This window comes from Psammomys obesus, unplaced genomic scaffold (assembly GCF_907164565.1).
Source record: "Psammomys obesus unplaced genomic scaffold, mPsaObe1.curated_primary_1811, whole genome shotgun sequence".
Classification (NCBI taxonomy): Eukaryota; Metazoa; Chordata; class Mammalia; order Rodentia; family Muridae; genus Psammomys; species Psammomys obesus.
The window spans coordinates 72092-88278 of record NW_026590227.1 but is presented as its reverse complement, the minus strand read 5'-3'; the positions used below and the strand labels follow the sequence as shown (position 1 = coordinate 88278).

General features: G+C 39.7%; 1 protein-coding gene and 1 pseudogene across 1 annotated transcript; both read right to left on the bottom strand.

Moving 5' to 3' along the window:
• Positions 1 to 3801: 3801 nt before the first annotated feature.
• On the bottom strand, positions 3802 to 4791 carry LOC129676377 (vomeronasal type-1 receptor 4-like; annotated as a pseudogene).
• Positions 4792 to 13710: 8919 nt separating this feature from the next.
• Positions 13711 to 14613, bottom strand: LOC129676379 (putative vomeronasal receptor-like protein 4). The gene has a single exon (XM_055606729.1). It carries the CDS (start codon positions 14611 to 14613, stop codon positions 13711 to 13713), a length of 903 nt encoding a protein of 300 aa, XP_055462704.1.
• Between the last annotated feature and the right edge of the window lie 1574 nt (positions 14614 to 16187).

Sequence of the window (16187 nt, the reverse complement as noted above, 5' to 3'; positions counted from 1 at the left end):
AACCAGAGGAACAATGGACCTTTGTGGTGGATCTATTTCCTTCAAGAGTGACATGGCCTCTGGTCACCAGGAAGGAGAGTGTCTGCATGTCCCACAGAACACATTTACAGTCACAGCAATGAAATAATTAGAACGGTAGAGTGTTATCTAACTCTATGGTACTGGTAAGGTGACAGGTAAAGTTTTATTTGGGAGTGCTACGCAGATTCTAGTCTCCACTTCCTCTTGCTATAGCTGCATATTATGTCAGGAAGTGTATAGGAGGTGGGAGCTTACTAGAGGTTTGGGATCTTTCTTTGCACAGGGTTTGTTTCTCATGTTGAAGCACGATTTTCTAGGTATATCTGTGTGTCTTCCACGTTCCTAAAAATAATGGTGTACCCAAGTGATCCAAGTAAACTGGTTCACTCACCTCAACTTGGAAGGATGGAACCAATTCTATGCACACTTTTTACCCTATTTGGGATAAGCAGATTTTTTTTTTAAACGTCTTCCTAGGACCCGGCCAAAAGCAGGGTTTACAAATAGAAGTAGTTTCTGAGGGTTGTAGGATGCCTGCCATACATTGACAGCTCTCTTCTCTTTTGTGTTTACATTCTACCTATTAGTAAAACCATGTGGTATCTGGCTACATGTAGCTGATTTGTTTCAGCTTGTTCAAAAGGTCCCCACTAGTGACATGTACTGATTCCAGCGTAAAGAAATGATAAAAGTTTGTGGTGATGTTTATACTAATGCAATTCTCAATCCTTTATTATGTTGGGAAGCATATAAGAGGTGGGAGCTTAGAGGTTTGGAATCTTTTTGCACAGATTTTTTGGGGGGGGGGTTGTTTCTCATGTTGAAATTATTAAGGGCATATTTTCATCCTGAAGGGCAAAATTGAGTTCCCCTTTCCAGGTTGTCTTCACTTTTCTTTACATATTTATGTTCATGACTATTTCCACCATGTATTAAAATTTTAATTTCTGTTTGAATCAAGATTTTGTCTTATTTTATCTAATCTTCTCTGATTTTTAGAGAGTAATTTAAAATAGCAACTCTCAGTTCTACTATGAATCTAAACCGTTCTTGTTCATGTTGTACCAAAAATTACACATCTTCTATCTACCCTTTAACAAAATTTTAAAATTGAATTAAAAGTTTGTGTTTCCCTCTGTTTGTTGATATGTATTTCACAGCATGCATTTAGAGATCAGAGATAGCATGTGGGAGTTAATTTTTTTCTTCAGAGACAGATCATGTTGTCTGGGTGTTGGTAGGTGCTTTTACTCACTGAGTCATATCTTTAGCCCCTTTCTATTCTATGTTGAACAAACTCTTCATCATTCAACTTAAACACATCTTTTTCACTCCTTCTTCATGTTCTTACATCACTTTCTTTTCAGTCAAATTAATCAGAACGATTTACAAGATGCTTGATTTGTCCGATTCTTTCTGTCAGATACTTAGAAAAATGCTTTAACATAAGAACTGTAAGAATAACTGGAGCATCTGGGCAGTGGTGGTACACACCTTTAATCCTAGCACTCAGGGAGACAGAGGCAGCAGGATTTCTGTGAGTTCCAGGCCAGCCTGCTCTACAAAGAAAGCCTAGGACAGCCAGAGAAAACTTGTCTCAAAACATTAAAAAACCTTTTCTCAAAACATAAACAAACAAACAAACAAACAAACAAAAAAAACAGGATAACATGAGCAATGGATGTTATCTACAAACAAGTCATAATTACATCAGAAAGACAAAGAGCTGGAGGGATGCTACCATTTCATGACAGACTGTAGCTCCAGCTTCTAGGGACTCAGTGTGTTCTTCTGGCTGATGTGAGCATCTATAAAAATGTGGCATACACTCATACACACATATACACATAAATAAAATAAACCTTTATAGTATAAAGCAGACTCTTTAATAAGTTATAGCACAATACAATACACATCACTTACCTAGAAGTTTTGTGTGTATTGTGTATTGAAATAAATATCAATTGATATTATAAAGTAGATCCATGATGTATACAAAATGATAACAAGGATTCTAGTCAGATATGAAGGTTATTTAAAAACTAAAGCATAAACCTACCTCTAACCATACTATAATTTTATGTTCAATTTATATCAATAGGTATTTTCCAAAATGTGTCCATCAAGCCCTTAGAACCATGTCAATATCTTATTGTATAGATCCAATTTAAGAAATTAAGTGGTGAATCCTCCATTTAAGTGAATGTAGAATCAGCTTCTTCCACAGCTCTTTGGTGATAAGGAGTTGGATGGTGCCGTGGAGAGCTCCTGGGCGTTAACAAAGGGCAGGTGCACACTGGACTCTGCTTCCCTCACCTTCATTGATTCATATTGGAAAAAGACAAATCCATGCTTTAAAATCATTATAACTATAGACAGACATAAGATCATAAGATGAAACTTTACTGTGCATTCATTATCTAGTTTACCCCATATCTACAATCTGTTCCTGCAAAAAAAAAAAAAATCATTACAAATACAATAGCAATGAAATGTTTCAGTGCATTTAAGTTCTGTGACTGTGCATTAGGCTACTCTTGACTGAACACACAGAACATGTCATTCTTTCATAATCTTGTAAAATCTTTTCCATGGTGGATACTTACAGACACTTTGAAGTAAACTAAAATAGCTCCATGATACAAACATTTAGGAAGCACAACGTCAGGTAAAAGATAAGGAAATTTTTTGGACTAATATGATTAAGTCAGTATGAATTTTGATGAAATTTGTAAAACTCATCTGCATAGTTCTGTGGTTCTCCTCCTGCTTGGAGCTTTCTCCCATCAATCCATAAAGTCAGGAGGGGCACAAGACTAGAGTCACTAGTGAGCCCTGTACAGAAACTACTTCAGGGAGATAGTTCAACTTTAATTCTGAAGAACAAACGCTGTATATCCCTTGGGGAGTGGGTGAGGGTTCCAATGATAGGTGCTCATAATTGGCTGGAACTAGGCACCTCAAGGATGCTTGGTTTGCATTAAAGAGCATGCTCCATTCATATGAATGGGAACACTGTACCTAATTATCTTACAGGCACAAGGAGGGGAGAGCTAGCAGAGAGCTGTCTCAAAGGCCATATATCAAATGTGGTTAGGGGCACCTGTCTAAAATCACTTTGCAGATGAAATCAGGCAGAGAGCAGGAGGCCTGTTGGGGGGGGAGGGGGCAGGAGAGGGGGAGGAAGAAGTCCTGCACCTTAACACCTGGCTATCCAGGTGTTACCCAGACTGGGAGGACTGCAACTTCAAAGAGCAGGGTCCTTCCAACATACTTCATGTCTGGGTAGTAGCAAAACCAGTTTTAGAAATCCTACTTAAGGTAATGTTCTCAGAGCTGGAGAGATGGCTCAGATATTAAGGGCACTGGCTGAACTTCCAGAAGCCTCAGGTTCAATTCACAGCAACTACATATTGGTTTAGGACCATCTGTCAAACTTAGTTAGTCACAGGATGTTAAATGGTCTCTACTAGCCTCTACAGGCCTCAGGCATGCATGAGCTACACTGACAAAAATCTAGGCAAACTACACATACACAGTAAATTAATACAAATGTTAAAAATTAAAACGAAGACCATTAAAAAGAGTGGCCAGTAGAATGAGGTATCTATATCATTGTAATATGCTGAGATTACTCTTAGCGGAAGACTTGAATCAATAAGATGATTGTTTGAGAATAAACACAGGCTTAAACTATTGTGTGGGGTTTTGTCTTACCCACAGTGCTCCACTGAGAGTTTTTTCTCACTCGTTGAACATATAAATGAGAGAGACATTTTCTCAATTGCTCTCACTGAGCACGCCAACACTCACCCAGAAGTCCATCCCTGTGAATCAGCACAAGGGGACTAAAAGTTGCATAACCAAGGATCAGAAGTTCTCGGAGAGTATTTACCATCAAGGTATTGTCTCCTGAGGAGAGACTTAAAAATAGAGAAAGAGTACAATCTGTCCAATAGAAGAAAACAAAACAGAGCATCAGAAGGAGGACACTTTGAGCAGCTCTCAGCTCAGGGGGAGTTCTGTAGAGAAGCTTGGAGTTCTGAAGGTAGAGGACATGCTGGTGGTGCTTGTGGAGAAGAAACACCATGTAGCCACTGGCCCCTCCCATGGCACCCTGAAACACTGCATCTCTCAGGACCATGAGAGGGAGAAACATCCATTTTATTTTCTGACTTGGTAGCATAAAATAACAATAGTTGTTATCAGTCTTAATCTGTGATATATTCAGTCTTGTATTTGTGGTGGAATGGATTAAGTTCAAACCTATTAAACAACTGAGTATCCAAAAGGCTGAGAAGAATGGAAGGATGTGCCAGGCAGACTTTGGCCTGAGCCTCCTCCACCCAGATGCTCTGGGACTGATGATGATGGCCTGGACCACAGTGAGGAGACTGCTGGTGCAGATGGAGAGGCCACGGGCCACCCTCTCCAGGTAAACAATGATCTCACAGCCTATGTCATCCAGAAAGTTTCTCAACCCAAAAGCAGTTATTGTCTTTGGCAATCCTTTTGCAATAAGGATTATGATGTTTGTAAAAGCCAGGTGGATCAGAATAAGGTGTATGGGTTTCTTTTCAGGACCTCCCACCAATTGAACATGTAATTCACAGAAACAGACATGTTCCCCAGAATGCCAAGTACAGTCATGAAGAGAAAAATTATTTTCTTAACAAACTTCAAAACCATTTCTTCCTCCCTTGTATACAGGATGCAAATACCTTTTAAAGAAAGCATCAATAATGCTAGACATTGAACTGTACAGCACATTTTTCATAATAGCATTTTTTTTTTTTTTTTTTGGTGTTTAAGAGTCAGTGGTGGATATATGTAATTTTGCAGATTCCTGAAATTTCCCCTTTTTGCCTGTGGACACTGGGTAAGTATGTGTGCTCTGACAGGTGTTTGGTAACTGGTATTCAAATCTAAAGTTTTAAGGAGATCTTTGTTTTTTAGCTCTACATCAGCAAACTTACTTGTTTAAGTTTGTGTGTGTATGTCCATGCGTGCGTCTGTCTGTCTGTCTTCATTTATATATTATCCTTGTTACCTCTCAACATAGTTGAATTGAATTCCAAGTTTACCCAATAGAAATTTCTCCCTCTTTTTCTCATTTTATTTCATTATATTTCTCTACCCAACTAGCAAAGCCTAAGTGGGGCTCATGCTGATCCTGCCTGTCTTTTTTGCCTCACAGACATTGGGAAGCCCTGCTGTACACCTGTAACATCTCTCATATTTAGTAACTTTATCTTTCACCTCTCTCCTTCATGTTCAGTTTTTTTTTTATTTGTGTAATGATGAGCATAACAATTTCTATATTTGCACTTACTTGTAAGCTTTGTATCTTCAATTTTACGTCTTAATATTTTAAAAGTTTTTACATTGACAGTTCTGTGATTTCACTCCATAGAAATATTCACTAGATATCTTTTAAGGTAGTCCTCTCTATCAAGTCAAACTGAATAACCTTTCTAGACAGTGCTCTGCTGTTAAAGGAAAGATATGCTGAAAAATTCCTGTAACTACCAGGTTGCAGCCAGGGAGGGTGTCTAGAGGAACTTCCTAGAAAAGAGGGTATCAGAGAGCTGCGATCCCAATGGATGACTCAGGGCATCTGTGACCCTACTGATGGACCTCGGAGCATCTAGAGGAGCATGGAATGGCTCTGGATCAGGGGATGATAATGTGGATGGTAGAAGGGGAGTGATGAGATGTTAGGTGCTGCCATGAGATGAATGCAGTTTATGAGTTATGGGTTCTCGGTATTGGCTGCATCTAGCACAGCAAATTGGAGCATACTGTTGAGAGCAGTGATTTCCCCATCTAACACGTCATGGTGGCAGTTGCTTCTTCAAGGCCTTGTGAGCAGCAGTTATGTCAGTTTGATTTGCAGTCTGCTTCTCCTTCTGCTTTTTTCCCAACCTGTTTGTCAGGCAGCCTACCGTGTTCTAATCAGTCCAAGCTGATTAGACCTCTGCAGAATGTTATTATTCCTGTTCTAAAGCTCCATTCTCTTTCCTCGGGAATTTACGGTACTCTTTGGGTACCTTTTCTAGAATAAAAGGAATCTGTAAGCTTCAGTTGGTCCATGGGTTTTTGTGTGTTCTGAATAATTGAACTATCTCTGTTCACTGCTCTCCTTCCTGCTAAACTCACAGGATTATTTAAATGTCTATATCCTGATGATCTCACATGTGACATTCATAAACCTGACTTTTTCCTAGGTTTGTGTCCAGGCGGCTTTAAGATTTTAAAAGTCAATTATTGCCTCTCATCTGCTCCTCTACTGCATCCTAGTAATAACAATACCATCTTAAAAATCTGGATACAATGAATAATGCTCCAGACATTAATACCAAGCACATTAGCTTTAACATATTTACAAGAAAATTAAGTGCTTAGTCAGTTTCTGGAAACTGTAAAAATCCCTGATATCAATTCATTCTAATTTATTATGGAAAATATTATTACTTTTGTCTAGAGCTGGCTTTCCTGGTTACCTTTTCTTTTTTTAAGTCATCCCTTTCCAAACTTTAAATCATATTTGAGAGCAAATTCTAATCTTTTAATAATAAGTTCCTTCTACTGAAGTAGATGTCATCAGAGGGAGAAGTAATTCATTAACCACATTATCTTCAGAAATGTTAGCAATTTAATTTAAAACATGGGGCAGGCTTGTGTTTCGATAGACGGGATGATACAACACCTGAGTTTAGCCTCCAAGCCTTGGGAAGGCTGCATCCATCCATCCTGGTTTTCTGAAGAGAAGCAAACAATTTTTTTTTTCTCTCTGCTGCTTAGTGATGTGATAAAGTTAAGGTGAGCTGTTTCAGGATGTACTAGTTCACAGCCTGGATGCTTTATAGCAGGAATTCTCAAGATGGTAATGGGAACTCTTATGCTTAGTGGTTCAGAATTCTCCACATGCACTGGCATGCCATGACTAAATGGAGAGACTGTAAGGATGGGTACAGAAGAAAAACTGCTAAATTAGGAATTTATAGTTTTTGTTAAAGAAAATATATGCCAATATGTGAAACATGGAAATGCATCAAAAGCAAAAAATTCAAGTTTTACAAACACTAGTGACATTGTTAGAGTCACAGCACAGGCGAGCATGGAGGTTAGAACGAAAGAATTTTTGTTTGCTTTTCTTTTGTCTTGTGATTTTTGAGAAAGTCCCCATGTAAACCAGGATAGCCTTGAAAAATTATCTTGCCCCAGCCTTCCTAGTGCTGGTGTTTTAGAAGTGAGTCATTATGCTTGTCTCAAAAATTTGAGATATCTCACTGAATTTCTTGAAAGAGGTAAGGAGGTAACCTTAGCTAAAGACAGAGAATTCTGTCATTGTACTCCAGCCTGAGGATGGATAGCGATGCCTCAGCATTTCTTTTACATTTCTCTATCTCTGTGAACTAGTCTCTGATCTCTCCAGAGCCAGGTACAAACTTTGTCAAGGTCAGAGGAAGGTACAGGAATCAAGGCTCACAGCCTCTCAATGACTCCCTGGCTTAGTCAGAGAGACTTCAGCTATAAAGAGACTCTCCATGGCACAACTGAGGGAATCAAGGATCTTACCTCCATGTATTCCACTGGACCTCTCTGGTGCAGACAGGCTCTGGAGCAGCTCTGAGAAGGTGACACTGTCCAGGCCATATTTGTACTGTCTGTATTTGTGGGGCTCTTGGCTGCCATCAGGTATTGCAGATTTTAAGTCTCATGTTGTCACAGTGTCAGGGGAAGGAAGGCCTCTGCAGGGCCTCAGTCCCTGAAGTACAGCTTTCTTCTCTCCCCACATTTACAACATCTGTTTTGCTCAGAAGTTATTTCAAGCTTAATTAGGATTTAAATTATTGTGAGAGGAAGAATGTGAGGTGAGAAAGTGAACAAATTTTCCTGACTTAATTTTACCTTCCCTAAGTGACACGCTGGGACGTGGATGGGAACCGAGTGTTTTCCTTCTCCTTTTTAAAGTTTTTGTTAGACAGTAGTTGAATAAATGATGTTCAGCCATGGAGATTCTGATTCCTGAGCAAGTCCCATCAGTAGTGAAGGCCTTTGCAATAATTGTAATTGTTTTATTCTTGCATATTAAATATATGGGAACTAAACTATAAGTGCCTTATTTGGCCATATTCCAAAAGCTTATCCTTACTTGTTATACAACTTCTACAAAACTTCTCAGTCTTACTGTGCTCAGCAATAGTTCCTCCACATACTTTTTATTGCAGTTCCTAGGAGGCCTTTCCTACCTTGATCCATTATGATTCAAATGAATGTGTGTGCAGACTGAAATTACAAATGACAGTATCATCATGCTGTATGCAAAAGCACCATTGTTTTTGCATGCAAAAGCACCATTGGGTTGCTATAGGAGATAAGTCCGAAGTTACTAGTTTCTCTCAGTGCCCTGCATGATGGTATCACCATACATGTCGGTGAGGTTGACACATAATGGAGAGATGGCTCAGCCATTAAAAGCTAGGCTCACAACCATAAATAATAGAAGCAAAGAATGCTTCTGTATATGAAAGGACAGCTTTTGAGAAAACTAGAATTTTCATAACCATCTATTGAATGGAAAAATCCAAGTGCAAAGAAACTGAGTTATACAGTATATATACTAGGGTAGACAGAATTTTTTTTAATTTTTTATTAATTACACTTTATTCATTTTGTATCCCCCCATAAGCCCCTCCCTCCTCCCATCCCGATCCCACCCTCCCTCCCCTTTCTGCATGCATGCCACTCCCCAAGTCCACTGATAGGGGAGGTTCTCCTCTTCTTTCTGATCTTAGTCTATCAGTTCTCATCAAAAGTGGCTGCATTGTCCTCTACTGTGGCCTGGTAAGGCTGCTCCCCCCTCAGGGGGGAAGTGATCAATGAGCAGGCCAATCAGATTATGTCAGAGGCAGTCCCTCTTCCCATTACTATGTAACCCACTTGGACACTGAACTGCCATGGGCTACACCTGTGCAGGGGTTCCAGGTTATCTCCATGGATAGTCCTTGGTTGGAGTATGATTTTCTGGGAAGTTCCCTGTGTTCAAATTATCTTGTTCTGTTGCTCTCCTTGTGGAGTTCCCGTCCCCTCCAGCTCTTAGACAAAATTTTAAAACTAAGAGTTGTTGGCCAAAGGAGCCCTATGAGGATTCCCAAACAACCCAGGCTATTGCAAGACTCTGTATTGCTATACCAAAGATACTGGAATGCAGGGGTAAAGGCTCTATTTAGGCAGAATTCAACTTCTCCATCTTTAGCGAGTTGTGTGGGTGTTGTCTTCAGCAATGGGAACTTGCTGTTGGTTATACAACACCACCGTGGCCTTGTATGAATTAACTTTTTCTAAGAAAGGGAGATCCTAATATTTTATTCTTTTATCATTTATCTACACTATTATTTATCTATCAGTATAAAGAAGAGGCTTTTAATTTTATCCGCTGCCAACTTCTGTAGCCCACAGAATATTGTTTACCTTTTAAACTTTACTTTGTTCTGATTATTTTGTTCTTGAGTAAGTGTAGGGGGCAAATGTGCCAAGAGCATCTTTCAGTCAGAGCCACATCAGGAGGTCTCTGGCATAATTATTAGAGTCACAACCTCCAGGGTATAATAAAGACCTTCAAGTAGGGCCAGATAAGGACAATCACCCTAAAAACAGGATGGGTAGTACGGTCAGGACATTCCTGGGAAAGCTTAGAAGCACTTAGAGTACTTCCTGGGAGGAAACATAAGTGATTCATAAGAAAATTTCCATCAATCCAATATCCCCAAGTTGTACAAATAATAAAAGACCCCTAAGCATGCAATGCATAGAGATCAATGCCAAAAGAGTGGGAGACTGCACTACAGTGATTGCATCACTAGGCTCAGCTTTGCTGGACCTTTGTCAGGCAGCTGTGCTGGCTTTATGATTTACTCTGTTCCCATTAGATACTGTCATGCCACTCTTGGGGAAAAAAAAAAAAAACGCAGAGAGCCTTTTACCTCAGATACATTTTGTTCCCTGGACTTTTCTTAGATGTGATTTCATGCCTCCTGTGTTAAACATTTACATTCAATTTGTAAGATATGTTCATTCTCGCTGTATGTTAAAACATAGCTATAGAACTCAATACAGTCAGTGTACCCTGAGTCTGGATATAGCCTTCTGCCTTGTTTTCATGCTTTCCCAGATATAACCTATAGTACATGCCAGGCAATTGTGTTTAAATTGGTCTGTCCGGAAAAAGTTCTGGGAAAGGGCTGCTCTTTTAATATTTAGTATGTGCTTACTGGCATTTATTTATATGTTTTTCTGACTATGTTTTCATGAACTCAAACACCCTTCCATGGATCACTGATCTCTTCATTTCATTCATGTACGTAAGCACATTGAAACTGAGGTAAGATTGTCAACAGCTTCAGACTGTAGTCTGCTCCATTCTTTCAGGTCCTCAGCTCCCAGGTATCACAAACGAGATCTACATAAGCCAGTGAAAGTCAACATCTGGTCAGGCATTTTTATACATGTTGTGAGCCTACCAGCCTCCCTTTCATTGTTAAAACTAAACAAGCTGATATTAGGGCAGGTGGATCCCTCAAAGAGCACCTCTCCCTCAGGCAAAAACTTGGCACAGGCTTCCAAAGTGCCCCATTTGCTTTGCAGAGGGTCTCTTCTGTGTGTTCTCACTGTGTGTGTCTGATAAAAGTCTTTCATAATTTTCTACTGATTCTGTCTGCTATGCCTGATATTCTTTTCCCTGCCTCTACATTTTTTTTAAACTGGCAGAGAAAATAAACTCAATAAAGACCCTTGAGAGTAACGTGATGACTAAAGAAACAACATTTTATGCTGGCATCCATCATGGTAACCAATAGTTTTGCTTGTTTGTTTGTATGCTGACTTCAGTCCCTGGAAGATAAGTTTCAGTATCCCTGACTGAGGGACCCCTACCCAGAAATGCACAGCTGTGACCATCATTGCTATGGCATGAGTAACTGCTTTTTGTCTTCTGTAACCTGCTTATGCAGACATTCAAGCACTATTTTGAGGCCTTCTTGACTATGTAATCTTGCCAGAGCAGAACATCTCTTGGCTTGCTTGTACAGATGCTCAAGACCTTCTTGTGTTTTTGGCTTTAAATATCCTTCCCTCACCTGCCTTCACACAGGAATCTCAAGTTTGTCTCAGCAATTGCTGTCCTGCTAGCAGCTTTAATAAATTATAGTCAGTACTAAGTTTATGGCCTTTTTCTAGGGGTCACAAAGTATACCCAACATTAATACTAACATACTGCAATACCCATAATACATTGCAATTCCAGATGTGCTCATGCTACTGACTTCTGTGATGTAAAAGACAGATTTGAAATTCATCAGAAAGTTAAATATTCAAAAGAAGAGTAAATAGGCAAGAACTGTCATGCACTCTATGATTGAAGCTTTCTCCATGGGTTGTTCCTGGACTGATAGTGACAGCCTGGACCACATTGAAGCAACAGGCAGAGCAGGTGGAACCGAGGGAATAAAAATTATATATAATAAAAATTTAAAGATATACTATAATATAATATTATATTTATAAAATGCCAGAAAATTACTTAGGTTTAAAAGAGTAACAACTGCTAATCATACTGAAGCATCTGAAAACCCCATTACTTTACTCAGTCCTTGAGTCTGTGAGCCTCACCTGTTGAAGTAGTCAGTCTCACCATATCTGACTCTCACTGAGGCCATAACTGGTGGTTAGTCCATAAGGAAGACACCTCAGAAGTCACAATGTGGCTCCAGAAGCCCAGAAGTTTCCTAGGGAGCCACTGGTTCTGCTTTCAGAAAAGGAATCAGCCCCAGCAGTAGCAACAGAACAAATCAACACAGAGACAGGAGGAAAAGACAAGCAAGCACAAGGCAGAATGATCTTCCCTCTGACACACCTTTTAATCTGGGCTCTTACCATTAGGGGCGGCCCACAATCCAGGTGGGTCTTTCCACATCAGTCAAGACAACACTTCAGATGAGCCTCCCTCCTCAGGCAACTTTAATTTGTGACAAGTTGAAGTAGAATCTAACCACAATAGTGTTCTTTAATCTACATTATAAAACATTAAAAACCTAGTTTATCTTATCATGGAGCAGTTTTTCAGAGGCCTACAGCATGCCCTATTTCTTGTTTCACTCTGGGTAGTTTCAGTCTTGGGCCAGGGAAGGAACACAGGCAGCCTTGGCTCCCCTACAGGACCAGTACTCAGCTGCAGAGTGAGCAGTTCAACTCTGCTTTCTACAAGAACTGTTTGGGCTTTTCTGTTTATCCTGGGAGGGAACTGTGGTGGGCTGATGGACACCTCTTGTGAAGAGTCTTTCTATGGTCCATCAAGAGCTTCATTCACACAGCTCAGAGCAGACAAGAGCCTCCCTGGGATGACTGCAGTGCAGAGTGTCATGAGGACTCAGAGTTGGGGTCACTTTCTGTGCTTTCCATGACCTTTTGGGTGTGAGGCCATGGAATGGTCACCACTACTCATTCCCCCCCCCCCTTATTTATTTGGAATACTTAGAAACAATTCTTTAAAAGGAGGAAATTTATTTTATTTTTTTATTAATTACACTTTATTCATTTTGTATCCCCCCATAAGCCCCTCCTTCCTCCCCTGCCGATCCCACCCTCCCTCCCCACTACTCTTGACCTGCCACTTGGCAAGGCTGTGACACCTGAGTTTCAATTAGAATATCCCTCTATGCCCTCAGCATTGTGGTTCACTTATCTATAACTCAACAGAGTATGCTTGCACAGTGTCAGGGAAGATGGAGTTTGAGATTGAGGGGACAAGGAGGCCTAGCAAAGACCGGAATGTTCAGTGTAGACCATAGTGAATTACTGGGAGTGAGAAATAGAAACTCCAGCATAAACTATCAGTCAGTGAGATATTTACACACCAGTGTGGCTGTGAGTCTTTGACCTTAAGCATGGTCTCCAGACTCATGATAACATCATTTGATAGAGCTTGTTTCCCAGTGTCCTATCATGTTACCTTAAGGTCTAACCTCATTATAATTGCCCCATTGCACTGATGCTAGCTTTTTGAGCAGTTTTGGAACCTAGTAATATCAAATAATTATTGACCAAATTTGTCTTGCTGTGGTGACTTCAATTTGTCTCACTGCCATCTTCATTTTGCCTTGCAACTTCAGTTCAGAGAAGGGTCACCTCCTCACCTTTGCCTACCCTATTTTGTTTTCAGGCTCTGAAAAAAAAGGAAATACTTATTTCTGACAGTAATTATTTCTTCAGTACTCTTCCCAGTGATAATGAGAAGCTAAAAGTTATGTGATAGAAATGGTAGCATGGGGAGATGGTAAGAATCCACTTTCTGCCTGCCCAGAAATAGTAAACCAGTTTGAAGATTTTGTGGTGCCAGACTTCTTAAAAATTTAACTGTATTTCTGTAATATTTAATTTAATATTGTGATACATTAGAACATTTAGGCAAATGGCAGCATGATGGAGAATGCCTATAATAACAGAATTTTAGGTGCTGTGGCATCTCAGTTGAGATCAGCCTGCCATGTACTGATGGCCAGGAAATCCTACCTATGCAACATGCAAACATTACATCCCCCGGCCCTAAAATTTATCATGGCAAAGAATCAATAGTATGAATACATTTAGCTCAGATAGAATAGCTGTAGAATGTAATTTCTACACTTCTCAATGAGCATGCAAGACATTAGGAACACGGACATCTCTGCTAATTAGAACATAGGGGCTGAAACTAGCATAACCAAGTTCTAAAAATGTTTTAATATTTAATGAAATAGAATCATGTGTCACTGTGAAACCTGTGTAGAAGGAGAGAATAAAATATACCCAATAGAAGAAAAGGAAGCAGGTCATGAGAATGAGAACACTCCATGTAGCTCTGATTTCTGGAGGAGAGTTGTTTGCAAGCCTGGAGCTGTAAAGGTAGAGGACACGCTTGTGATGCTTATACAGATGGAGAGCCATGGAGCCACTGCTCCAGCCCATCAGACTCTGAAAGATGGCATCACGAAGAGTCATGAGACAGAGGAAAAGCCACTTGATAATATATCTGGATGGCAACATATAGCAGTGGCCAATGAACGTTCCAGCTATAGACCTGTTCGAGCCACTGCCTGCTTTGATGTAGCGGAGCAAGTTGGAGCTTATGAGAACATTCACAATCCAAAAAAGAATGAGAAAGGAAAGAACTTGCCATGAAGTTTTTGGTTTGAGCTTCATCCAAAGGTTGTTCCTGGGACTGATGGTGAGTGCCTGGACCACACTGAGGAGACAGGTGGTGCAGATGGAGAGGCCCCGTGCCATCCTTGCCAGATAAACCACAGCTTTACAGCCAACATCTCCTAGGAAGTCTCTGAAATAAAACACCGTGGCTATGTCTTTCATCCCTGTGCTACAAATAATAATCATATTAGAAAATGCCAAGTGGATGAGAATAAGGTCTACAGGCTTTTTCTCAGCCCCCAAGGCGGAAGTATACACATGTCTCACAAACATTAGGATATTCCCCACAATTCCAGGTCCGGTAAGAGAAAGGAAGATTATTGTGTGGATAATGTTATTCCAATTCATCTTCTGACTTCATGCACAGTACTAGGGAAAATCATCTGAGAAATGCATGTAAGATTTTCTCTATTTATTCTGATTAAAAGTATGGTTTCAAGTATGTAAACACATATGTTTCTTTCCTTGATATTACCTGATTATGTTCTTTGTTTTTCTGGTTGGTCTGTTTTCCATCCCCATGGAAGTGGTGACAGTTGTAATCAGGGCATAAATTTCAGTTTTTCTGCCTTTCACAAAGATCCTTCTTTGTAACCTTCATCCATTAAGTTCTTATGGCCATGGTTTTCCCACACAAATGCATGCCATCACTTTGGCAGTTGTCAAACCGAACGAGTCCCCAGTATTAGCCTTTTCCTTTATGTCACACACTGGGACCTTGAACTTCTGGACTGTGGTGTTGCTTCCTCCTGATCCTTTTCACTGCACCACAAGAAACCATCACCCAAATGGTTGTTAAACTAATAAAAAGTTTGCAGCTCCTTAGAAAGTTGTGCTTGGTCAAGTGGATCAGTTTCTCAGGGCAGATGATCTGGTATTTTCCTCTTCCCAAGACCTTTGACCGTAAATTATGCAGAGGTTAGAGACTTAGTCAGGATAGAACGTCTCAATCACTGGCCTCAGTGTGGGACTAGGTGTAGTAAAAACTGTGTTCCCAGCCTTCCTGGGTAGAAAGTGACTTCCTTTCTACTACTATTTATCCTGTTTTTACCCTTTCTTCTGGAAACATATCTCCCAACAAGACACCAAGAGTCTTAACAAAGGCATGTCTTGCTGATTGTTTTAAGGTTGGTTCAATCTAGTGGTTCTCAGTCAGAAATTCCTCAGCCTACCAGTCTTCCACAGTATGTCACAGTGTGAATATAATCATTTTATAAATGGTATCTTTTTCTTCTGTTTTTGACTTTCTATATTGTAGTAACGGTGATTCTTTAAAAACCTATTCCATTTGTTCCACTTCTCATAAGACCCAGAGTTTAAAATGACAACCTTAATTTCAATTTGTCCTTTTCAATTTGGTATCTTCTCATCAAAATTATTTATAAACTGTGTTGAATCTTCCCCCTTAATTTGTAATATCCAAGGCTGATCTTTGCCCAACTACCACATAGTGTTTTCATCTCCTAGGTTTTCCCTGCCCTGAAGTCTATGTTTCCTTTATATCTGTTCCCTTCCTGCACTGGGCAGTGAGAACGCCTAGGTGATACAGGCTTTTTTTTTTTTTTTGAATTATGTAAGTATTAGCATAGTACCTGCTCAAAAGGCTATAGGTTGTTCAGTGAAGCTGTTGGATTTAAAACTGCATTTTAACTACAGGGAGGAGCTCAGCTCACAAAGCTTACAATCTGATAGCTTTTCAGATCATTCTATGTGATTGTTGAAATGCCAGTAGCAAAATTTATACTGATGAAATTGTCTTTGATTTCCTAAACAGTGTCATAGCTGAATTTAAACATATACATATGTGTGCACATACACTCATGTCTATTCTATGTTTGTTGGGATATATATTTTTTATTAAATCATTATATTGCATATTATACAATATATTAAATTATAGTACTAAAGAATATATATTTAAT